Source organism: Nomascus leucogenys, chromosome 3 (genome assembly GCF_006542625.1).
Source record: "Nomascus leucogenys isolate Asia chromosome 3, Asia_NLE_v1, whole genome shotgun sequence".
NCBI classification, from domain to species: Eukaryota; Metazoa; Chordata; class Mammalia; order Primates; family Hylobatidae; genus Nomascus; species Nomascus leucogenys.
Genome location: NC_044383.1, coordinates 142,922,500 through 142,949,312, shown reverse-complemented (window position 1 = coordinate 142,949,312; position 26,813 = coordinate 142,922,500). Strand labels below are relative to the sequence as shown.

Genomic DNA, 26,813 nt, shown 5'->3' with positions numbered 1-26,813 from the left:
TACATACTTAACATAAAACCTGGAAACTCTGCTCTCTAAAAAGAGATTATTGAAATGTGCTTGAAGTACTATTGAGTCAACCAGCATCTTACTTATCTGTGAGTTACAAAACAGAAAGAAAATACCAATTGGGGTATTTCATTAAAAAAAACAACAACAAACTCACATTATGGACAACTTTAAATACTTTTGGGAAGTAGGCAAGATAAAGGTTAAGGAAGATAGCTGTTATACATACATAACAAGACAGAAATAGAACAATTCAGAAAACATTTAAACAGTTGATGACTATATTCGTTCATCTCCTAAATGCTTTCATCCACTCTTCCAGCAATCAACTTAAAAGCTCCTATCCCAGAGCAAACTCTTCAGTCAGTTATCTGAAACTACAATACTTCGTGCCATCCCTAATAACACTGTAGAGTTAGCTGAATGTCAACCATCCATTCCAACACAGATCCATGGCAAAAGGCATGTACTAGTGAGTGATGCTGAAGTTTTTGAGTAGATATGAAGAAAGCAGTTTGCCACAAACTATTCTTATAGCTATGCAGAAAATCTGCATCCATTTATGAAAAATTTACCAACCTGTGTCACAGTACAAAATCATCAGCCAATGACAAATCTACAAAGTTAAGCTTCTCCAAAACCACTAAAAAAAACTGTTGAAAAAAGTGGAATTCACTGTTTACCTGCTTCCCATACATCTATTTAAATTTCATAGAACCACAAAAGCTAATTTCCAAATACTTGGCAAATGTAGTACTTATCAACAGCATGCATGCCTCTATCTCTCTCCTTCTCTCTCTCTCTCACACATGTACACACTACATACTTACTAAGCTGTGAACTATCTGCTAAAGAAAGTTTAGCAGCATACAACACAAAATCCATTACCTATTTCCCTCCTTCAAAATCAAATACCTAGACAATAAATACATCAACACAACTAAAGGGGGGGAAAAACACCACAATAAGATTTCACCCTCTCTCACATAAAAGTACAGGTATAAAAATTAGAGTTTCAAAAATACATCCATCAGATTCAAAGACAGTAGACATCCTGTGGTCATCACTTACCTTCTCTAAATCTGCATATACATTAAAATGTATATGGTATGGTACGCATGTCAAATGTCATGTATAACATTCACTACAAATATCTGTTCTCAAATGTTTAGAAGTAATATAATAAATCTAAGTTAATGCAAACATAGTTGAAATTCCAATTAAAATCATGGCTATACTGAATTCCCATCTTAAACCTTCTCCATAGAAACTAGGCAATGACAACAATTCTTCAATAAATGTAAAAATATTTATTTGTACAGATGTATTCTTTTTTTTTTTTTTTTTTTTTTTTTTTTGAGATGGAGTCTCACTCCGTTGCCCAGACTGGAGTGCAGTGGTGCAATCTCGGCTTACTGCAACCTCCGCCTCCTGGGTTCAAGTGATTCTCCTGCCTCAGCCTCCTGCAGATTTATTCTTTTAGTTAATAAAGAAGACTTCCTTTAAATTAGGTTCTCTATAAAAAAAGGCAAATTAAGTAGATATGAACTATTTATGGGCATCAACATGATACCCCATATTATAGCCACTACTCTTATAAATAGAAACCCCAATCACCATATACTATTTACTGGTGGAAATAAACAGCTTTGTCAATTTTTTTTTTTTTTTTTTTTTTTTTTTGAGATGAAGTTTCACTCTTGTTACCCAGGCTGGAGTTCAATGGCACGATCTCGGCTCACCACAACCTCTGCCTCCTGGGTTCAAGCGATTCTCCTGCCTCAGCCTCCCGAGTAGCTGGGATTACAGGCAGGCGCCACCACACCTGGCTAATTTTGTATTTTTAGTAGAGATAGGGTTTCTCCACGTTGGTCAGGCTGGTCTTGAACTCCCGACCTCAGGTGATCCGCCCACCTTGGCCTCCCAAAGTGCTGGGATTACAGGCGTGAGCCACCGCGTCTAGCCTCAAATTTTAAACTACTTTCTTTTGGGTGATTTCTCATTACATAAATAGAAAGTCCTAGAAGAAATTCAAATTACTATCAGGTATTTTATCTCATCATTTGTATCCTTTGCAAAGTACAAATTTCTTTTAAGTTTTGACTCCTCTAAGGACACCTCTGTTCTGTATCGCTACCAAAAAGCAACAGCCTAAAGAAAGCTCAACTGTACAACAGCAATAACCGCCTGCACACAAAATCGACCAGCTGCATAAAACCTTCCAACTGATGTCTACACTCTGCAACAGAGATATATACACACGAAATAGACTTACCCAGGACTACAGAGCTCCTAAAAGGTAAACCTTGAAAAACTGACCACAAAATATACGCGAAATCTAGAAACTTCTCAATCATGTCATAATATAAAGTAGAACAAACAAAAACAACAGCTCTTTCTAAAAGTCTTTAACTCATTACATTTTCAAATCAGCACAATAATGTCTTACTGGTAAACTTGATGGTCTTTCTTGTTGTATTAAGTTCAAGTCTTCATGGTTAGGTTTTCCGGGGGCCAGAGGAGGTTGAGATCTAGTTCCATAGCCTTCCTGAGACAGGTCCTAAAAAAAACACAAACACAAAGCACTTCATAACTATCTCAATGAGTTATAAGCTTCTTCAGTAACTAAAATTCAACAAAAGCTTGGCTGGGCAGAGTGGCTCACGCCTGTAATCCCAGCACTTTGGGAGATCAAGGCAGGCAGATCACTTGAGCCCAGGAGTTCAAGACCAGCCTGGGCAACGTAGGGAGACTCCATCTCTACAAAAATAATAAAAAATTAGCCGAGCGTGGTGGTGCAGCTACTTGGGAGGCTGAGGTGGGAGGATAGCTTGAGCCTGGAGGTGGAGGCTACAGTGAACTTTGACTGCACCGCTGCACTCCAGCCTGAGTGACAGAGCGAGACCCTGTGTCAAACAAAACAGAACAAAACAAAAGCTTATCACAACCAACAATTACTGTTACATTTTAGCAGACATATAAATATGCTATGGCTATAATTTAATACACTATCAGAAGCAAAAATTTTAAAAAGCAGTGAATCGTTAACAGCAGAAATATAAACTATATATATATATATATATATATATATATAAAACAACTAAATTTATTATGAGACCATACCAAGTACTGTATTTGAGTTTTACAGGAAGAAGACTAGTTCATAAAAATGGGGAGGGAGGTCAGCTGTAGCCAAACCAAACTGTCTTTGAACCCAGAGCAAACCAAAAGCTCCCTGGATTGTTGAATTCCGATTTTGGTCAAACTGCCTTTAATATTACCTCAAAAAATTGAAATAACTAACGAAAACCTTACTATCAACTATATCTTAACAGGTCCTCTCAATTACCCACAAAACAACATAAATGTTATTAAGCTCATAGAATCCTGGGGTTTCTATAAAACCAATAAACATGCATATATAGAACTCCATACGTTCATGGGGCATAGTTTTCAGAGAACCACCATAAAGAATAAAACAACAGTGGGGAACAAAACACACCCAAAAAACCTGAATAGGGACAATAAACTTATAATTAACACGGCCTTTCTGGCATCTTGTCAAACACTCTTCCAAGAGGTATTCTGCGTGGTTTCAGTATTGTGCTGAAATAATTCGCATATATAATCCAAACACCACACCACGCCACATTTACTGTATACCAGATCTCTAGCTACCTAACTGTGTATGCTCAGCTACTAAACATTCTACCATCATTTCCCCCTGAAGTCAAACAGCAGGACAGAACTGTTAAATACTTATTATAGCATGTCTCGATTGGCACTGAAAGTTGAAGAACCAGTTTCTAATTGAAGAGAAAAAAAGAATGGAAAATACTGCTTTAAAATAAAATTATCTCCCTTCCCTTGTCAGTTCAAATATGTGTTGGCATTAAAGAAACATCATATACAAGTTCTACTTCTGTTAAGTCCCTGGAATATTGCTTTAAAAATTAATGTTTATTACTTGAAATCCTATAAAAAGCTTCTGCTGTCCCACCCCTTTCTTGCACACTTAAAATTACATGGCTTAAGCCAGGAAACTTTGGAGCAATAGCTGGTACCACAAAGTACACAAGCTGTACAAACTAGATTTAACCAGCCTAGTGTTGGTGCGACCTGCCTTTCAACAGGCTCTGAAATACAGGAGCGTGCCAATAATTCCAGCTTTTCACATGTAGCCCTTCTTCCCTTTAAATACATCTCCATCAAAAAACAAACAAACAAAAACCTCAGATATTTAACCTCTACTAGTAATGTACCCAGTTCATATCATATTTTTCTAAGAGAATTCAATGCTATTTGTCCAGGTTTTTATTTGGTAACAATAAGGTGAGAGTAAGCACACGCAATCCAAGGACACTTAAAGAGTGGCTCTGCAATCTGGTTGCCAGCGGAGGGTGACAATTAAGCTCGTGGGGCACAAAAGCAAAGGCTGAAAGATTATGACCATTCTCCCCACCACCTTCCCCCTCAAACACCACGTTTCTTCCAGATCCTAGATTTCCACTTGTCACACAGACTTCCCGCTGGGTGCCCTGCAGGTTCCTTTCCATAAACAGCATGGATTTCAAATCAAGCAGGGTACAAGGCCTCTATTCAGGGGCCTTCACCCTGTTACAAAAAAGCACAAAGGTGCAGGACAGCCTCACAATGGGCAAACAAATGAGCAGGCCCCACCTCCTCCTCCAACACACGTGCACACAGTGTCTGCCCAATGCCTAGGCATTCTTTTTTTTTTTTTTTTTTTTTAAGTAAACTTCAGCTAGGAAAGAGTAACAGGCTCAAAAGTCCTATGCATATTACCCTTCTATGTTTCTTTTTATTTTCTCTTCTTCGCTCAATGAACTGCTTTCTAAAGATGTTGAAAAAGATCATTACAACTATAGTGGATAAACATTTCAATTTAGACATCATCCCCCTAAAACAAGCAACACAGACTAACAGACTACGAAAGCTATCAGAAAAATGCATTGTGGCCTTACATTTTACTCTTTAAGGCTTTAAAAGTTCAAAATAATTAGATGCCACCAAAATCTCAAATACTATTCCTAACCACAAGAAGCTTTCAGCTATTAAGTACAGTTGGAAATAAAATCAAAACAAAATTTTGTGAGAACTATTGAAAAGGAAACTTGTTCTGCCTCAGCTTATGTTTGAACATAAGTATTAATTTAATAAGGGAGCACACAGAAAAGGTGCCAAGTTTAAACCTATAACAATCATCAACTATATATAACTTACAGTGGGACTATAAAGTCTGTTTGGCTGCTTTAATAACGATATAAAATATTCCATAAGAAACTTGAGCTTTTACATCTTAAAAAGCTGTATTTATTTTTTGGTACATAGTTATTTTCATCTCAAGAAGAGCAAATACATAGTAAGAAGGCAATGACAGTATCAGAAAATAAAGAGTATGTTCAGCATCATATTTTATAAACAAAGCACAGCTTTACACTTTAAAACATTACTGCCATCTTTGGTTATTTGTAAGTTTAAGCAGCCAGTGAACACCAGTGTGTAAACCAACATATACATCTAAATAATTACATTTATCTGCTGTATATGTAAAAAGTCATAACTCTTTAAAAGAATGCCATATTGTGATAATACTGCAATGCACAAGAACCAGGCAATGGGAATGAGGTTTTCCCTTTCAGAATTCATCAGTACTATTTTTCTACATCTCATTCACAATCTTTTAACCATTGATGGACTCTGGCCTTAACTTTCTTTATGTTATGAGTCAAAGGTTAAAGGGAAACTGACTCACAAACAAAAGTGTGAAAAAAATTTTAGGGTGGTAGTAATTACATATTTGTTTCAGAAACTTTCAGTTTGGTATTTCTTCCCCTCTTTTTTTTTTTTTTTTTTTTTTTTTTTTAAGAAACAAGGTCTCGCTCTGTGGCTCAGCCTAATCATAGCTCACCGTAGCCTCTAACTCCCAGGCTCAAGCAATCCCCCTGCCTCAGTCACCCAAGTCTCCCTAGTAGCTAGGACTACAGGCACATACCACTATGCCTGGCTAATTTTTCTTTTTTAAACAGAATCTTGCTCTTGTTGCCCAGGCTGGAGTGCAATGCGCAATCTCGGCTCACCGCAACCTCCACCTCACAGGCTGAAGCAATTCTCCTGCCTCAGCCTCCTGAGTAGCTGGGATTACAGGCACGCGCCACCATGCCCGGCCTAATTTATTTATTTTTTTAAATATTTTGAGAGATGCGATATCACTCTACTTCCCAGGCTGGTCTCCAACTACTGGCCTCAAGTGATTCTCCTGCCAAAGTGCTGAAAATCAGGAATGAGCCACTGTGCCCAGGTCTCTTTTAACAAATGTCGTAGACGCTGACTGAATGCCTACTATGGGCTTATTCCCTTTGCTAGGTATAAACATATCACAGTATGAAATGAAATACGACCAAGAGGAAAACACTAGTATCCCACTTCTACTACAGGAAAGGGTAAAGATAACTATTACAAGGGCCTAGTAGAAAGGCCAGGAGCAGGAGCGCTTCTGTTTTCTTTCATTAGGAAATGAATAAAATCATAATAGCAATATGCAACTTTGAATAAAATGTAGAATAACCAAAACGTCAAAGACACTTTTTAAAAAATTAAAAAGGGAAAACATTCCCATGGTATAAGCTTTGAATTTTTTTTTTTTTTTTTTTTTTTTTTTGAGACTGAGTCTCGCTCTGTAGTCCAGGCTGTAGTGCAGTGGGCGTGATCTCGGCTCCCTGCAACCACTGCCTCCCGGGTTCAAGAGATTCTCCTGCCTCAGCCTCCCGAGTAGCTGAGACTACAGGCATGTGCCACCACGCCTGGCTAATTTTTTGTATTTTTAGTAGAGATGGGGTTTCACTGTGTTAGTCAGAATGGTCTCTATCTCCTGACCTTGTGAACTGCCCGCCTTGGCCTCCCAAAGTGCTGGGATTACAGGCATGAGCCACTGTACCTGGCCTAGCTTTGGATTTTTTAATTTACCTTTCTTCAATTTTTCAATGTGTTACCAAGTTTAAATGTGAATTTAAATCCTTTTTCCTTTATGTACAACTAGAGCATATTTTCTGTAAACAGCATATTGTTCAGCCTCTTCACAATATATTGTAGAGCTCATTCTATATCTGCAACTAAATATCTACTTTATTCTTTTTTTTTTTTATAGCCACACAACATTGCATTATTTGTAGGTGCAGTAACCTATTTAACCAGTCACTTATTGATGTACATGTAGGTTGTTTCCAGTCTTCCGTTCTTCATACAGCACTATAGTAAGCATCCTTACGCATACATCTTCAAATGAAAATTGCTGTAGCATCAATCTTTACAAGTGAAATTTCTGTCAAAGGGTTGTGTATGTCCATTCTCACACTGCTATGAAGAAATACCTAAGACTGCATAATTTATAAAGAAAACAGGTGTAATTGGCTCACAGTTCTGCAGGCCGTACAGGAAGCATGGCAGCTTCTGCTTCTGAGGAGGCCTCAGGAAGCTTCCAATCACAGTGGAAGGCAAAAGGGGAGTGAGGTGTCTCACACAGCGGGAGCAGCAAGGGAGAAAGCGGGGAGGTGCTACACACTTTTAAACAACCAGGTCTCATGAGAACTCACTCACTATCACGAGAACAGCACCAAGAGAATGGCCTGAAACCTTATTCAAGAGAAACCGCCCCCATGATCCAATCGTCTCCCACCCGGCCCCACCTCCAACATTAGGGATTACAATTAGACATGAGATTTAGGTGGAGACACAGATCCAAACTGTATCAGATTGCTACATTTGAAATTTTTATACTGGCAAATTGTTCTTAACAAAGGAAGTGTCAATTTACACTTACAGTCCATCATTCTGGAATAGAACAAAACTTACTCCAGATGTCAAACTACATCATAAAAAGTAGCAAAACCAGAGCAGGGGATGAGTGGGAAGATAGGTAGACAGCAACCAAAAAAAAAAAAAAGAATTTAAGAGCATATAGACTATAAACTAACAGATGATGGAGGAATGGAGGAGGGGAAAGGAGCACTTTGGTCCTTGACAAACAAACGGCAATGGCACCTAGTAAGAGGTCAGTGAGGAGGCCTCTAGATGCCAGCAAAATCCAACAAAGAGCGTCAGGTCAGAAACAAAATGCAACAGAGCCTCCATGGTGTCTGGATCTGGAATAAGTGATAACTGTCATGTTATTTAAGAAAAGTTTTTCCAATCCTCACATCAAGTATTGATATGCTAGGAAGAGAGTTAAGATGGCCACACTGTTATTATCTTGCAATAATTCAGAATGAGGGAATGAATGACGATTTGAGTAGTCTCAATAATTTCTTGACCCTTTTCTCTTTGTGCTTTGGAAATTCCCTATCACCAATTCCAAATCCTAAAAGGGAAACAGAAGCCTATCCCCAACATGTGAGGGTGGGGGGAGAGGTGGCTGCGACCACTTCCACAGAGAGGATGCCTGGTGGCCACACAGCCCGCCACGGTTTGTGAAATCATCCCTAGGCTTCAGACATGTGGCGCATTATTGACCTCCCTCCACTTTCTGTGTGTAGATGCATTTAAAATATCATTTCCAAAAGGAAAGCGATATAAATCCATACAACATGCACATCAAGGATGGCACGCTCAGCCCTTGCCACCTCAGGAAAGCCCCAGTGACAGCTCACATTCGCAAGAGGGGACTTGTGACAGGTACTGTGCACAGAGGTAGTGTGCACAGTTCATCCTAACGACAACATCACAAGATAGTTGCTATTGTTACCTCGTTTCTTCCTACCAGGAAACAAAAACTGAAGTCATTTGCAGAGCTAGCTTATGAGCACTATGCTGGAGTATCTGAAAATGATGGATATCTCTTCATTTCTATAGTAACTGTACACTAGAGACAACTGGAAGCTTCAAACACTATCACATAATAAGGCATTGAATATAACTTTAGCTTTTTAAGGTTTTATCCTGGACTTCATATATTCCCCTAAAATCCCTTTTGAAAAATTATAATCTTAGGTAGTTTATATGTGGAACACTTCTAAAACATCAATTCCAGTATCATGAGGAAATAAGAAATGCTAAAATGAAAAATTCTCTTCCACAGGTGTGAAGGCAAGGCCACTCCCCTTATCATCAAGCATTACTAGAAGCCTACAGGCTGGCAGGCGAGCCAGGTGAAGGGGCCCGCCTGCCAGATTCTGTTCTTTAAGTATCCTCTACCGGCTCTTCTCTTTCTCCCTGTCCTTTAAGAATGGGGGCCCCTCGAGTGTCTGTACCCCAAGGACTCCATGTGACCCCCTGCTTGGTGGTGATTCCCAAATCTCTAGAGGAGGTCCTTAACTGCATCCTTAATGTTTGGACCTTGGAGAGAGTACCTTGCACTCATCGGGTCAAGAAATGACCCTCCCAAATGACCCCACAGACCTGTTCCTTCTCCCTTGGGCCCCCACCTCACCGAAGGTGAGCACCCAAGTGAGATTGCTCAGAGCCACCCCACACAACTCATTATCTCTTCTGCAATCTGTGCACATCTGACACATCACCAAAGCCCAAATCATCATCCAGTCCATCCCCTTCCTCCTGATCCAACGGCCGACACCTGCACTGCGGTCAATGCTGCTGACTTCCTCAAATGCAAGTGCTCAGAAAATGCCTCCCGAAGGCCTACAGAAGGAAGTCTAAGTCCCAGTCTGGGCTCAGAAGAGCTCTTCTGGCACCCTCCGGCCGCCAGGTCAGCTTCCACAGGGCCGGCCCCAGGGTGCAGGGCAAAACCGTGCTTCACCATTCTAGAAAAGGGACAGGCTTGTATAAGCTACTTCATGATGCTTTCTTACTGATAAGTCTCAGTCTTATTGACAAAGGACTCAACACTGCAAAACGCCTGCAATTCACAGAATGTCACCAGGGCACACGACGCCCATGTGAACAAGGACCTGCAGTCCCTGGCTTCAGTAAAGAGGAACCCCGAGGGGATTAGGAAGAAAAGAACAGAGCAACACCAAGAGCAGCCGTCTCCCCTAAGCTTAAGAAGCAAGAATCCTGGAAGCTGCTAATTTATATTCAAAACTTAAGACAAGCTTTTAAATTTGCCTTCTTTCCTAAGAAAGAAGTTTTCATAAGACTTCTTCCTAAACTAACAGTGGGCTCAGAATGAGAAAGGAAGCCACATGGGTGCCTAAAATTAACTTTCCTAAAATAATCAACATAATGATAGGCAAGACTAAAGACTAGTTAAGATTTTTAATAATGAATGTATTTTAATAAAGTCATAAAGGCAAATGAGCCACAGTAAATGTTCTGCTCTCTATACCTTTTGTAGGGAAAAAGTAATGTATCTAATAATTTTTAAAAATCTATACAACATCCAAGAATCTCAACTCCCTATAACTTATTACCTAAAGAATTCCTTTCCTCATCCATAAAACCAAGATACAGTAGCTCCCCAGCACTCTTACCCGTGGTTTCGCTTTCCATGATTTCAGTTACCCATGGTCAACTGTGGTTCAAAAATATGAAAGGGAAAAAATCCAGAAATAAACAATTCACAATTTTAAATTGCCCGCCTGGATGTGACTCCTCCCTTTGTGCAGCAATCCACATTGCAGGCGCTTCCCATCCACTGGTCACTTAGGAGCTGTTACCAGATCCAGTATCAGTGCTTGTGTTCAAATCACGCCAATTTTACTTCATAATGGCCCCAGGGTGCCAGAGTAGTGATGCTGGCAATCAGTCAAAGAGAAGCTGTAAACTACTTCCTTTAAGTGAAAAGTTCTTGACTTAATAAGCAAAGAAAAATATAGCACATCCTGAGGTTGCTAAGATCTAGGGAAAGAATGAATCTTTTATCCTTGAAACTGTGAAGGAAAAAGAAATTTGTGCATAGTATGCAGAGTTCAGTACTATCCACAGTTTCAGGCATCCACTGGGTGTCTTGGAACTTATCCCATCCCCTGCCTGACAAGGGGGGACGACTGTATAAGGGACCTGCTACTAAGACACAGGAACCTACCTTCTAAAGCTGTATTCATGATCATGACACACTGCCTTCAAGCAATTAGCACTGTGCCTGGCGCCATTTAAATGTTCATAAATGTCAGCTATTGTTATTTTTAAAAGCATATTTAAGAATGAGAATCAGTCTGGGCACCATAGATTATGCCTGTAATCCCAACACTTTGGGAGGCTGAGGCAGGAAGATCACCTGAGATCAGGAGTTCAAGACCAGCCTGGCCAACGTGGTGAAACTCGTCTCTATAAAAATTACCTGGGCATGGTGGCACACACCTGTAATCCCAGCTACTTGGGAGGCTGAGGCATGAGAATCACTTGAATGTGAGGGAAGGCAGAGGATGCAGTGAGCCGAGATTACACCACTGCACTCCAGCCTGGACAACAGGGTAAGACTCTGTCTTAAAAAAAAAAAAAAGAGAGAATCAACTAATTGAACTTTATCCAGTGGCCACAATGCTGATGACAGTGTTGGTAGTAACAGCAGCTGCTAATAATTCTACATCACACCATCTATCAGGCACTCTCCTAAGTGCTTTACTCATACAACAAACTCCTGATTTTCACACTGACTCTATAAAGTAAGTACTATTTTACTAATGAAGAAACTTAGGTTGAGTAACCTACCAAGGTCACTCAGTTGGCAAGTGATGGAGCAGGGATGGGAACCAAGATATTCTTTCTCTAGAGTGTGTGCACTTAACGATGCTCCCACCCACGAGATAAGGAGGCACTTCTGGACCCTACCTGACAGCTGACAATTCCCAACCTGAGGTTGGGGTCCAGGAATCTGAATTTCCCAGATTTGTCTATAAATTTCGAAGACTGTTGATTAAATATAGTGTCATATTTTCATTAAATTATGATAATTAAGTGAGTCCTACAATGTGGGGTTTTGGATATTACTCCATTACCTAGCATCTGTAGTAGGGCATTTTGCTGTAACATTAACAATGGCTAATTTCCCAGGTAGATACCTGTCCACCCACCCTTCACCTATCCTCCTTAGGCCAGGGATGGTCTTATTTGTCTTACTGTGGTTACAGCAACAACTTGAAAAGATCACCATCAGCTTTTCAATGACATGGCCCTGCACTGGCACCTCACATTGGAAGGCTGACTCTTGCTCCAAGAACCCAAGCCCCTTCTTCTCCCAACCAAGAAGTAGATCACTTCCAGCACATGAGCCACAGACCTGGAGGGCCAAAGGGGGCCTTCAGAAACTAGCAACATCAGTTCTTCCTACCCCACGGTGGGACCATAACTCATATCCAGGGCCTGAATTCTTGACCTGGAGTAGAAGGGCTTTGAACTCTCCCCTGAGAATACAGCAACTTTGTGATGCATGCATTTGTCTGGGAGGAGAATCTGTAGCTTTTACCAGATTCTCAAAGACTCCAGAAAGATTAAAGGGTAAGAACAGAGATAATTAACAACGGGATTTACCAAAACTGAAAACATCACAATTTCACAGAGATGTTTTGAACCAGATTAGCTGCAAATAACCACATTCAACATTGTAATACTTTTCTAAATAACTAAAATACAAATAAAAATTACTTAAGAATTTGCAAATATGCCATTATATCTGAATTGAACATGCAATAAAAGCCCAGACTGCTTAAGTAACTCTAGTCTAAAGAGCTACCTAGGCCAGGCATGGTGACTCACCCTGTAATCCCAACACCTTGGGAGGCCGAGGCGGGCAGATCACTTAAGGTCAGGAGTTCAAGACCAGCCTGGTCAACATGGTGAAACCCCATCTCTACTAAAAATACAAAAAATTAGCTGGGTGTGGTGGCACACACCTGTAATCCCAGCTACTTGGGAGGCTGAAACAGGAGAACCGCTTGAACCTGGGAGGCAAAGGTTGCAGTGGGCTGAGATTGCACCACTGCACTCTAGCCTGGACGACACAGCAAGACTCCATCTCAAAAAAAAAAAAAGGGCAACCTATACAGGACCCCTTATGTTATTATCCACACACTTCACTTAGACGAATACCATGGGGGGTTGCAAGTGGCATGACAGTGACCTGCTGAGACAGAGCTCCTGAACCCATGTGCTGGATAAACAGGTATAGACCTTCTTTTTGCCAAAGAGAGTGAAGTAAAGTGCCAGAAAGATCCTGCCTCAAAAGCCTGTCTTGCCAATTCATCCCTAAAACTGTTGAGGGGGTTAATCTCAAAAGTTATCTGATTTCTCTGTGAAATGCCTATGTAGTGAAAGCTAAAATAACTGAAGGAAAGAAAAAGAAAAAAAAAAAAAAAGCTAGGGAAACAGAAGAAACAGCCAAAGACAATAAAAGATAAAGAAGATTCTGTTGTTTTGCATTGTATCAATAATGCTTTCAAAATGCAAGAAGCACAAAGGATTCTGCTGAATTTTTTTTACAAATATGTATTACTTTTTGAACTTTTTACAAGATGTTAAAATGGATCATTTGATCTACTAAATTATCTCTTCCCCACTCTAAGAGTACAGACTTTCAGAAAAATAATATACTGAAAAGAACTTAGCATCCAATTAGTATCAACTTTACCAATCTTCTACGAAAGTAGACAGGCCACAGGCATCCCCCTTCTCCAAGAAATAGCAGAAAATGTGAATTTTTAAGAGATTCCCTTACATTTTGTGTGTGTGTGTGTGTGTGTGTGTGTGTGTGTGTGTGTGTTCCCATCAAGTGCTGCTATTATTGTAGGAGACTTTTTACCTTTAAAACAGTCAAATTTCCATTTGGGAGAAAACATAAAGGTGACTCCAGAAATTTGAAATTATCATCAATTACATCAAAATTAAAATAAAGTTTATTTCTTTACCCACTTTATTTATTTCTTTAGTCACTTTATGTTAAACACCTCCAACTTTCCAAGGAGGCCAAGTTATATATTCATCCCACTTTATGTTAAAATGAACACCTCCAACTTTCCAAGCAAGGTGAGTAATATATTCATCCTGAAGTTAATCCCCCACTGCTCTTCCATAAGGAAAACAGACATGAGAACCATTGCTTTGAAGCAAGGATGATACACCAAATATTTGGCAACTGGTAAAACAGTGGGGTCCAGGGTCCTGGAGTCCCCCTGCTAATTAATTAATTAATTACTGCCTGTAATCCCTCAGCTACTCAGGAGGCTGAGGCAGAGGGAGGTGGAGGTTGCAGTGAGCTGAGATCGCACCACTGCCCTCCAGTCTGGGCAACAAGAGTGAAACTCTGTCCAAAAAAAAAAAAAGAAAAGAAAAGAAAAAGAAAAGAAAACCACAACTGTATGCATACCAAAGGGCCTTCCCTGCTGACTTCCTGATGCCATCTTCTTCTGCCTCCCTAGGCTAATGCAAAGAGACATAAACCCATTCCTCTCCCAAAAGCCTAGCACTTTGGGGAAAATCAATCAGTGACCTACAGCTGGTTCTGTTCTTTCTTTTGCAGAAAAAAAGAAAAAGGTGACCACTGCCCACATTAGCAAATGCTAAAAATAATGCTATATTTCAAACATCTGAAGATAATCTTCCTCTGGAATACAATATACATAGAGCTTGTTACTCTAATTAAAAATTGTAAAAAAGAAACTGATGAAGAAAGAAGTTTAATATATGTATAAATTATGTTTTATTTCATTTTTCATAGTTTAACATATTGAAATGAGCACGTTAAAGACAAATGAAAGCAGCTGAGAGTAGCAAAAAAACAATCCAGGAAAAAAATAATTCCCCAATTTCCCTTGTGTCAGAATATAAATATCAAGGAAAGAGAAGAGAATTGAGTGAATATATAATGAGCCTCAATGATACTTTTAATTGCACAGTGCATTCTCTTCCCAACTTCATCCCTCAATACCAGTGGGGGCAGGAGCAGGGTATCAGAGAGGAAGGAAGACAGATGGGCTATCAGGCCCAGGGAGCTGAAGGGGAGGGAGGTGAAGGGGTGCAATGAGGAGCCTTGCTCGGAGAGCGCCAGTTCTACCCAACTTTCTGGTTTAGAAGAGCAGGCTTCTTCTTCCTCTGGCTGCTGAGTCCGGGGAACTAGGACTAAAAACTAGAGAACAAGGCAACATCCACTCATGCATGAAGACATCTGGTTCAATTCCATAAATCCTCCTCTGGCGGGAGAGAGGGATCACCCACCTACAGTTGGTTATAGCAGTGTTAGGATCAGAGAAGGAGGTGAAGCTTAATTGCTCTTTAGACTAAACCCTCCTCTTAAGGTGTCTGAAGTTTTTCTTTAGCCTTTGATGAAACATATCATTCATTCATTCATTCATTCAAAGAGCCAAGGTCTCACTCTGTGACCCAGGCTGGAGTGCAGTGGTGCGATCAGAGCTCACTGCAGCCTTGAACTCCTGGGCTCAGGGATCCTCCTGCCTCAGCCTCCTGAGCAGGTGGAGCTACAGATGGCCACCAACACGCCCAACTAAGAAATACATCTTCAACAGTCTAAGGTTTTCCTCTCCTGCCTCCACGGTAGATAGTCATGCCCAGCTGATGTGATCTCCTCCACATTTCAGTTAAACTGGGCTAAGCAGCTGCCCAACAGTGTCTGAGATGCTTCAAACCAGGACACAGCTGGCCACATACTCCAGGCCTGCCTGGCTTCCTGGCTACTCTTCTCAGGAGGAGCCTTCCATCCCCTTTCTAAAATTAGTACTGAAAATATTATTACTATATAATTCCTCATTTCCTGGTTTTAATTCTGGTACTAGAAAGAAAAAAAAACCTTAAAATATAAGTTAAATATGAAAATAAATACATAGCATTATCAAATTATGATCCAATGCAATTAAATTCCCAATTATACTTCAAAACATACTAAAAAAACACTGAAAGTTTTCCATTAAAAGCCAAAAATGCTTTGATACTAGAAGTGATGTGCGTAAAATCTGAGGATTTTTCTCTTGCTTTCTTCTGCTACTATTAAGGAAAAGCAAAGGCCCGGGCAGACATAGTTGCAACTAACTACAGATTCACCCTGATTTCTACAGCAATTAATAAAACCAAATTCACGCCAAAAGACATTCTAACATTCTCAAAATGTTATTTTTCTTCATTCTGCAATGGGTCTTTTTTTCTATTTTTTTTATTTTAAGAAGCTTTCAGGAATAATGCCACCAAAACACACAATAAACTGAAACTGTTAACGCAGCAAATTACACCTATATTCAAAACGAGTACTGAGCTTTTACTATACTAGTTTTTCCCTCGAGGGAGAAAAAGGGAACAGAGACAGGAAGGTCACTACTCCTCATTCCCACCCTCCTGGCATCAGTCATCCTGCCAGAGTGAGCGCAGGCAGGCTGGTGGCTCCTGCAGCCTATCTAACCCCATCTCTGTGCTCCCAGAACTGGGTGCAACACAAGGTTAGAAGCCCCAAGTCAACAATCAGAGTCTAGGAATAGGCCTTGCTCAGCCACTAAGTGATACAGAAGTTGTCTCCTCAGATGCTTACAAGCTCTTTAAACTTAAAAGCAAATCTCCCTCGGCAATGGTTCAAAGCCTGAGACAACTGTAGCAAGAAGAAAGAAAAAGATTCAAAATTCAAACATAACCCAAGTCTTCACTAATAATATCCTTTAATACAAAGAATAACATTAATTAACTACATTCTGGTTTTTATTGAGTTAATAGACTGTGTTAATATCTAAAAACTAAGCAATTAATGGCAACAAACTATGTATGTTCTTGTCTTTGCTCTTATAATAAAATCTTAAAACAAGTGAAATGAACACTTCAGTGGCTTTCCACAGGCCTTGTAAGGTTAATTTTCCCCCAAAATCTGCAGGATTGGGTTATAAATCTTGGTCTTATTTCTATATAAGAAACAGATATGCATAATATAAATAACAACAATATAAGGAACTGTTTACCCCACAATGGATCACAGCCTCTGTCCCTAATGTGACTTCTGTGTTCCTTCAATGACTTGAGTGGCATGCTGTTACAAGCTTTAAATAAAAAATATATTTCACTATGTTTTTAGCTTTTAAAAAAGTATTTTTTCTAAGTTAAGCTCCTTTGAAAGATTTTGCTTATTATGTAGACTATGATGGATATTTTATGTTAAAAAATTGAAACTTATTTTACCCCCATGTTCCAGTACTATTTCCTTCTTTTCCAAATGATTGCCCATGTGCCAAGTACTTTCAGTTCACGGCATCTCTTTTAAAAAATGCTGACCACAAAGATGTCTGAAGAAAGATATTTTAGAAAATATAATTTAAACACCCATCTACCTACTCTCATAAAAGTAGACTCAGATTTCCACTTGGTCCAACTACCAAGTGATCTATTGCTAGAAGTTAACTGCTAAACTAGTACTATTTTCTGTTTTAAACGATATTGAACAATAAATAACCTCATTTCATTTTTAATCACTGAGGCAAAAGCAATATAAATCACCAGTTCCCTCCATAATTAATATGCTCCATCTAAATGACCTTGACTGCTAACTGACCTCATTGTCTAGTTCAGTATCTCTCAGGAATGGGCATCCCCTCTATTTTCACTAACAAGCAACTGGCCCTATCCCAGGATCACTTCTTCTCTCACCAGGAAAGTCTTCCTCATTCTTCCAGACTTCCTCTGAGACACTTTTATCAAGAGCATCCTCTCCTAAGCCTCACAACACTAGAATCACAGCTTGAAACACACCCCTCCCACGGCACCCGCCCTCCTATTCAACTAGGGGCTCCTTTAGGTCAGCAACAACGTCTGATTCAACACTAGATTCCCACATGCAAAACAGTCCCAAGCCCAAAGGGGCTCATAAAATGGTTTATGTTTTGCTTATCCAACAGACCCTGAGGTAAATAAGTACACTTTCATAATACCCATTATTTCTCTCCAGAATCCGAAACAATTATATCAGCTTGAAGAGAAACTATACGTATAAAAGCAAAGTTTGAAATTATGTTGCTGCTTTACACTAAGGTTTTTTAAAAAGATCCATACTCTGTAAAAAAAAAAAATGGTGACTTCTTAAATGGGGTTACTTGCTTCTCTTCTCTAAGAAGAGAACTCTAAGAAAAGAAAAAGATTTTTCTGGCTATGAGGGCACAACAGTGTCCCTTAAAGCCATGAAAACAGACAGGGTTGTGCAAGGATGCTAACTGTTCCAGACCAGCAGAAGACCTCGGTCACAAGAAAGGGTACTGACAGACAGCCCCCTGTCTGCGGCCAGGCAACTCTCTTTGAGTTACCTGATTCTTGGAACACTGGCCTTGACACTTAACACACAACATCTGCCAAGAGATGACGGGTGAAGGTTCCTGGAGAAATGTGTGCCTCAACAGGAAAGGGGGCTCCAGTATCTTAGAGAGTGAGTCTGAAGCAGAACAGGAGTCAGAGGTAAAAGGAAAATGATTCTGAGTCTAAAGGTACTAGGAGGAGAGAGAAAGGTCATGAGAGCTTGCTAAGAGGGGACCGGGAAGCAGACCCGCACGTGACGTATCAAGACCTGACAATGGTGAAACGTAAGGCAAGCAGAAACGTTAGAGCAAAACAAAACAAAAACTAAACCGCAGCATTAAAGGAGCTTTTCCCTTTTATACAAAAGTATTAAATCTCGGTTAATGAAGTCTGAGGAAGTAAGCTAGGATGTAAAAATACTTTAAAATGGAAGCAACTTCTTCAAATAGCTTTTTTTAAAGGCCTTAAAAATAGAAACTTCTTAAAAGAAGGAAATGACGAGTGTTGGGTAAATAAGATGTCTGATGAACACACAGTGTGCACCTCTGATGTCCTAGTTATCCTCTATCTACAACAGGAAGAATAAACCAGACCTACTCACTCCAGTTCTAATTCTGCCCCTAAAATGAGCAGCAGAGACAAGAAATGGTAATGGTAACAAAAATGTAAACAACAAGAAGTTGTGGAATTTATGGAGCCTCAGTGTCAACAGTAAATCAAAAAAATTACCAGTGTCCAACTGTGTACTTCTTCCTGATACAATCGAATTTCCACGATCTGTTCCATCATTGTAACACATCACCTAGATCCATTCTAATTCCAAATTCTGTGAGGTCTCTTTAATTCTGTTGGTGCTCAGAAAACAGTTAAATCCTCACTAAAAATAAAACTTAAAATAAGAACCACTGGAAAATATATATTATGTAGGAAAGTGAGCTGGCGGTGGGGGGGGCATAATTTGTTAAAACCTTCTAGAGAGGAACTTGGTTAAAAAAAAAAAAAAGGTGGCGGTGGGCTTTTTTTTTTTTTTTTTTTTTTTTTTTTTTTGAGACGGAGTCTCGCTGGGTCCACCCAGACTGGAGTGCAGTGGTGCAATCTTGGCTCATTACAACCTCTGACTCCCAGGTTCAAGTGATCCCCCTGCCTCAGCCTCCCAAGTAGCTGGAACTACAGGTATGCACCACCATATCTAGCTAATTTTTGTATTTTTAGTAGAGACAGGGTTTCACCATGTTGGCCAGGCTAGTCTTGAACGCCTGGCCTCAAGCGATCTGCCCGCCTGGGCCTCCCAAAGTGCTGGGATTTCAGGCATAAGCCACTGAGCCCGCCCAAAACCAAATCTTTAAAATGTGCCTTTTTTTTTTTTGAGACAGAGTCTTGCTCTGTCACCCAGGCTGGAGTGCAGTGGCACGATCTCAACTCACTGTAACCTCTGCCTCCTGGGTTCAAGCAATTCTCCTGCCTCAGCCTCTTGCGTAGCTGAGACTACAGGCATGCGCGACCACACCTGTCTAATTTTTTATATTTTTATTAGAGATAGGGTTTCACCATGTTGACCAGGCTGGTCTTGAACTCCTGACCTCAGGTGATCCACCCACCTCAGCTTCCCAAAGGGCTGGGATTACAGGCATGAGCCACTGCACCTGGCCTAAAATGTGCCTGTTCTTTTGCTCAGCAATTCTATCGAAGAAGAAAGGCTGTTTGCTCACATACGTGCATCTATACTGCACAAAGGAACCAGCTATAAAAGCATTCCACAAAGCACTATCTGCAATTCCAAAAGAAGTCACAAAATTTAAATACCCAGCAGTAAACGTTTATCTTCTTCAACACTGTAAAGTATGTTTACTATGTTTCAGCAAATAAAAAAGATTTTTTGAATGATTAAATCAACAATTGTCACCATGTTTACTAAGTTTCTACTTTGTCCAGGCATTGACCTAGGTGCTGGGGACACAACGATGACAAAACAAAGTGCTTCCACTCATAAATCTTATTTTCTTAAGGGGAAACCACACATAATATTTAAAAAAAAAAAAAAAAAAGTGGGCTTGACAGAGAAAAGCCAAAGATTTCAAAGTGTCAGGAAGGATGGATTGATATACGTATTGTTGGGATGGGGGAAAATATAGACCGGGCAGGTTTGTGGATAAAAGGCTGAGTGGCCAGAGGCCCGCTTTGGATATGCTGATTTTCCCAAGCCTGTTGGGCATTCCAATTAGTGATTACCTACAGGAGCCGAACATTCATAGATGTAGAAAGGACAAGACAGGTCCAAGATGCAAAAGTACATATGAAAGTCACAAGCCTCCAGATACTTAAAGCTTTGAGAGTAAAAGAAATCATACAGGTAAGGTGGGTAGAGCCACAAAAAAAGAGGGGCCAACACTGAGCCCTGGTGATGGGCCAGTATTTGAAGGCCAGAGAGATAAAGAAAATCTAGCAAAGAAAGGCAAGGAGTGGCCACAAAGTAGGAAGAGAGCCAGGAGAGGGTGGCGTCCCAGGAACCAAGCAAGACAGGTGCTCCGAGGAGGAAGATACCATCAGCTGCATGGAATGCTAATGACAGGCGAAGGATGGAAGGAATGACTATCACCCATCAGGCTGAATAACAGAACACCGGAGGCTTTGAAAAGAGCTGTTTCATACCACATGATCTCACTCAAATGTGGCCTCTAGAAAAGGTGATCTCAGAAGTGGAGAGTGGAAAGGGGGCACCATGGGCTGGGAAGGGCTGGGAGTTAGGAAGTGGAGAGTGGGATGGTGGCTCATGGGCTGGGATGGGCTGGTTGTTGGGAAGTGGAGAGTGGGATGGTGGCTCACGGGCTGGGATGGGCTGGTTGTTGGGGAGTGGAGAGTGGGATGGTGGCTCACGGGCTGGGATGGGCTGGTTGTTGGGGAGTGGAGAGTGGGATGGTGGCTCACGGGCTGGGATGGGCTGGTTGTTGGGGAGTGGAGAGTGGGATGGTGGCTCACGGGCTGGGATGGGCTGGTTGTTGGGGAGTGGAGAGTGGGATGGTGGCTCACGGGCTGGGATGGGCTGGTTGTTGGGGAGTGGAGAGTGGGATGGTGGCTCATGGGCTGGGGTGGGCTGGTTGTTGGGAAGTGGAGAGTAGGATGGTGGCTCACGGGCTGGGGTGGGCTGGTTGTTGGGAAGTGGAGAGTAGGATGGTGGCTCACGGGCTGGGATGGGCTGGTTGTTGGGGAGTGGAGAGTGGGATGGTGGCTCACGGGCTGGGATGGGCTGGTTGTTGGGGAGTGGAGAGTGGGATGGTGGCTCATGGGCTGGGGTGGGCTGGGAGTTGGGAAGTGGAGAGTGGGATGGTGGCTCATGGGCTGGGATGGGCTGGTTGTTGGGGAGTGGAGAGTGGGATGGTGGCTCATGGGCTGGGAGTTGGGAAGTGGAGAGTGGAATGGGGGTACCACGGGCTGAGATAGGCTGGGAGTTGGGAAGTGGATAGTAGGATGGTGGCTCACGGGCTGGGATGGGCTGGCTGTTGGGAAGTGGAGAGTGGGATGGTGGCTCATGGGCTGGGGTGGGCTGGCTGTTGGGAAGTGGAGAGTGGGATGGTGGCTCATGGGCTGGGGTGGGCTGGTTGTTGGGGAGTGGAGAGTGGGATGGCGGCTCATGGGCTAGGGTGGGCTGGCTGTTGAGAAGTGGAGACTGGGATGGTGGCTCATGGGCTGGGATGGGCTAGTTGTTGGGAAGTGGAGAGTGGAATGGGGGTACCATGGGCTGAGATGGGCTGGGAGTTGGGAAGTGGATAGTAGGATGGTGGCTCACGGGCTGGGATGGGCTGATTGTTGGGGAGTGGAGAGTGGAATGGGGGTACCATGGGCTGGGGTGAGCTGGGAGTTGGGAAGATGTCGATCAAAGGATACAAAATTGCAGTTAGATGGGAAGAATAAGTTCAAGAGATCTATTGGACAACATAGTGAGTGTAGTTAATAATATATTGTATTCTTGAAAAACGTTGCCAGGTGCGGTGGCTCATGCCTGTAATCCTAGCACTTTGGGAGGCTGAGGCAGGCAGATCACGAGGTCAGGAGTTCAAGACCAGCCTGGCCAATATGGTGAACCCTGTCTCTACTAAAAATATAAAAAAATTAGCCGGGCGTGGTGGTGCGTGCCTGTAGTCCCAGCTACTCAAAGAGGCTGAGGCAGGAGAATTGGTTGAACCGGGGAGGCGGAGGTTGCAGTGAGCCCAGATTATGCCACTGCACTCCAGCCTGGGTGACAGAGCAAGACTCTGTCTCAAAAAAGAAAAAGAAAAATGTTGAGTGGATGTAAAGTGTTCCTACCACAAAAATGGTAACTATGTGAGGTAATGTATATGTTAATCAGCTAGATGTACTCATTCTACAATGTAGTATATATACTTCAAAACACACATTGTACACAGTAAATACATACAATTTTACCTCTCAATTTACAAAGAAAGTAAAAAAACAAAGTATGAAAAGAGCCATTTCAATAGAATAGCTGAAATAAAAGCCTAGACGGTGTAAATGCAAGGGATACCAGCAAATGGGGAGTATAAGAAAAGAGAAAAACAGGCTTGTGGTTTTGCAAGAAAGACATTTTTGTTTTGTTTTGTTTGGGGTGGGAGAAATGATGGCATGTTTAAATGCCAATGGGAAGGACAGAGAAATGGATGGTGTGGGGAAAAACCAAGAACCTGAGTGGACCAAGGGCATGGGGCAGCCTTCCAGAGGAACAAGGAGATTTCTGGCAAAGTGTCTACATCACTTCTAGAAGGCAGACATGATATGCAGACACAGGCTGGCTGGTACCTGTAAGTTCTCCTGATTGCTTGTGTTGATTTCTTCAATGAAACAGGAAGCAGCCTCACTAGCTCAGAGTGAGGAGCAGGGCTTAAGCCTTTTGGGTTTGAAGACAGAGGAGGATTTGAAATTAGGGAAATGCAAAGTTACAAGGCAAGGATGATTTAACATCAGTGGTCACCAACTCAAATGAATAGCAGGGTCTTCCCTCCCTCTTTCCCCATCCCAGTGGTCACAAAAGTGGATTTCATCAGGCTTGCATAAATAGGTTTAATAAGATGGGGCTGGCAAGTATTTAAGAGTACATGCAGGAGCGTGAGGGTGAGTATAATGATGGGCTTGGAATTTTAGTTGGGTAAGGAAGAAAGGGATGACAGGAGGGGCATAAGAAACAGTTTAAAAAAAAAAGAGAGGATCGATTGACTGTCTGTTTCATTTAGTTTGAAGAACTGAGCCACTATTTTAGATATTTTGATCAATACAGACATTGAGAGCATCTAGTCTGCTATACCACTGGAATGGGTAATTCCTTACACTGTATAATGGGTAACGTGGAATCCTTTACACAACATTTAAGAATATTATACATGCGTTACATGTTTATGTAGATAATTTAGAAAATATAAATAAAGCAAAAGAAATCTTTACTTTCTTACCAGTTTTTACTATGTATTTGTATTCTATTTACAAATTTATAACATTTCCAGACTTTGGGGTAACTTAACCTTTTCTAACAACTCTGTGAGCACGTCGTTTAAAGTGGTCTTCTATACTTTCATTTCTATAATTACTGTTGTGTGGTAATTGATCCCATGGATTCTATGCCTGCTCGTGGTTTTGAGCTGTTCATCCCACACATCTGTAGCAGCCTCATTTGCACCTGTGGAGTCCATGGCTCCCACACACCCAGGCACAAGCCTCTGACTCTCTCACAAGCCTTCTAATGGAGAAGTGCCTGAGCATTTACTTAAGAGAAACACAAATGTGTATAGGCAGCTTTCTGTCCTTTCCTACCTCTTTCCATTACATTCAGGGCATTATACTCATGTTTGAAATTTTATACATAGGGAACTCACTTTACATATGAATTTCAGGAAAATTAAGGACATATATAATACATGTAGTGACAAAATTTCAACGGAGTAGTTAGTTGTCACAAGGACACAGAAATGCATTTAAACAGTGGTTACAGGGTAGGAATGCTAGATTATCCTGCAATGTGTAAGAGTGACTGATGGAAAAGATCAGCATGCCACAGCCGACACTACTTTCAAAAGTGCCAACATTCGGGTATATTTAAAAACAAAGCGAAAAAAAACCTAATTACTTAGCTGAGTCTAGAACCCAACTCCATTTTGCAAATAAGAACAAGGTGTTCTTAAAATCATCTTATGACATAATAAATTTTCCAGAAACAAAACCATCACGTATATTGAGGGAAGATTATACTTTGTTTTGCTCAGAACTTTGCCAACAGTTGCTCATCATTTCAAAAGATGACATCACCACTGACAACCCTGCTTGAGACATCTGAGTTGCCAATGCAACATTCCTATATCAATCTCATTTTGTAGCTGTCAAGTTCACAGTGATCACACATATACATCAAGCATCTATTTCACAAGTCTTCTAAAGTAGTATGCCTAAACATTTGTTTAATTAAGCATATAATACTTTATTATATACTTCTTTCTTTTCATTTTCCATATATAGTTAGTGCCTTATTCTAATTTTGTTTAAAATTTTGTGTGGAGAGAGCTCATATTATCTAAGAACTTTCTTTTAAAAGAATAAAAGAGACACTAGAAAAGTTTGATTCAAACAATGAGAAGGTATTATCTGTATGTTCCAAATGATCTATCATAAACATTACATGTTTGTATGGTTTCCAATTGTATAAAGGATACCAAAGAAAACAACTAGAAAATATGAAACTACCAGTTCCAGCAGTATGGCAGATTAGATGCTCTAAATAGCTATTGATTGAAAAACCCGAAATACTGGATAAAATGCCTTTCTAATCCTTTTTAAATGAATCCCAGACTTGCCATAAATGTGAGTGACACGAAGAACACTCAGAGAGCAGACTGAGAACAGAGAAACCAAGAGAGCGGTAGAAGCTGACTTTTGCTATAGATTCTAACTTTCCCTTTGACGACTATTTGAGGAACGGGGAAAAGGAGAGGAAGTCCAGGGTCTGCCAAAAGGGAGTAAAATACAAGACAATACCTCTCAGTTAAATTAAGGACCAAGAAGGGCTATACCCATCATTTAAGAGCTTGCAAACCCACTAAACAGAAAAGAGAAATACCTGTCTTGAACTTGATATGCAGAGGTAGGAGGAATAAGTGGCTCCTTTAAGAAATAGCAACCACAAGCTAACCATCACCAGGATATCTGGTCAAAATTAACACTTAATGGTGTGGTCTACGAAACCTCAAGAAGATACTTCATTTAGAACAGCCCCAGAGACCATCATTACCTAAACCCTCTAATCAATCTTAACTTCGCTGTTGTGGCACAACCAAACATTACGCTCAATCTGATACAATAAACCCACAGCATCGCCTATGAAGCATCCAGACCAAGTGAGTCAGAAATGATGGGTAACAACCACCCCAAACTCAGTGGCCTAGGGTCACCAGCATGTGTTGTGCTCACCAATGTAGTTAGTGAGGAATTTGGAGAGGGTACGAAGGGAAGCTTTATCTGTCCATCACAATGTCTCTTCAGCCTCAGCTGTAGCTGATGGTCACAAGAAAGGCAGGGGCTAGAACCACCTGTAGGCTCTTCACTCAAAAGGAGGATCACAGACCGATTATGTGAACAAGGGCAAGCCTAAAATGTTGGGAACATGATTTTCAATGACCACAAACAAAATGTTTATCTTCAAGCTTGTGGATCTAACTTGCAACGTACAGGAAACAGATGAGCAAGTTAAGCCACATCAAGAGAAAACTAGCAGATAAAGCCATTCTACAGGACAGCTGACCCAGGTTTTTCAAGATGTCAAGGCACAAATTTGGGGGAGGAGAAACTGTCCTAGATAAAAAGGCTTCAGAACCAAATCAATGTAGTGAATCTTGTTTAAATTTTGCTTGAAACAAATGATATAGAAGGGTATTCTGAAGACAACTGGGGCTATCTGAACATGGCTAGGTTTGTAGACAAGTGGAATTATATTTAATTTAATAAGATGTGGTGACAGAGCTGCTGTTATGTAAGAAACACCCTTGTCCGGACGCAGTGACTCACGCCTGTAATCCCAGCACTCTGGGAGGCTGAGGTGGGCGGATCACGAGGTCAGGAGATCAAGACCATCCTGGCCAACATGGTGAAACCCCATCTCTACTAAAAATACAAATATTAGCCAGGCGTGGAGGCGCGCGCCTGTGATCCCAGCTACTCAGGGGGCTGAGGCAGGAGAATTGCTTGAATTCAGGAGGCAGAGGCTGCAGTGAGCCGAGATTGCGCCACTGCACTCCAGCCTGGGTGACAGGGCAAGACTGTCTCAAAAAAAAAAAAGAAAGAAAAAGAAAAATAAAAAAGAAAAAAAGAGAAATGCCCTTACGTTTTATACACACAAACAGAACGATTTTGAGGAGAAATGTTGTATCTGTGACTTAAAATACTTTCAAGAAAGTCAGAAGAGGAGGAAAAGATGAGACAGGGCAGCAGTTGTGGGAAAATATTGGTAATATTAAAACTAGGTGAGGACATAGGAGTGCTCATTATGTCATTCTGTGTTATCTGTATATTAAGAATCTTCTTGTAATAAAACTTTCACAAAATCAAACACAAAACATTGTTCAAGATGACTGGTACCCATAGGCAACTGG

At 41.0% G+C, this 26,813-nt stretch overlaps 1 protein-coding gene across 8 annotated transcripts in view; it reads right to left on the bottom strand.

Annotated features, from left to right (window-relative positions):
* Positions 1-26,813, bottom strand: part of ARID1B (AT-rich interaction domain 1B) — a 430,820-nt gene that overhangs the window by 272,070 nt on the left and 131,937 nt on the right. For all 8 annotated transcript variants that reach the window (XM_030809883.1, XM_030809886.1, XM_030809885.1 and 5 more), the window contains exon 4: positions 2,459-2,569. In XM_030809883.1, coding sequence (XP_030665743.1) covers positions 2,459-2,569 — 111 coding nt within the window. The remainder of the gene's footprint in view (positions 1-2,458; positions 2,570-26,813) is intronic.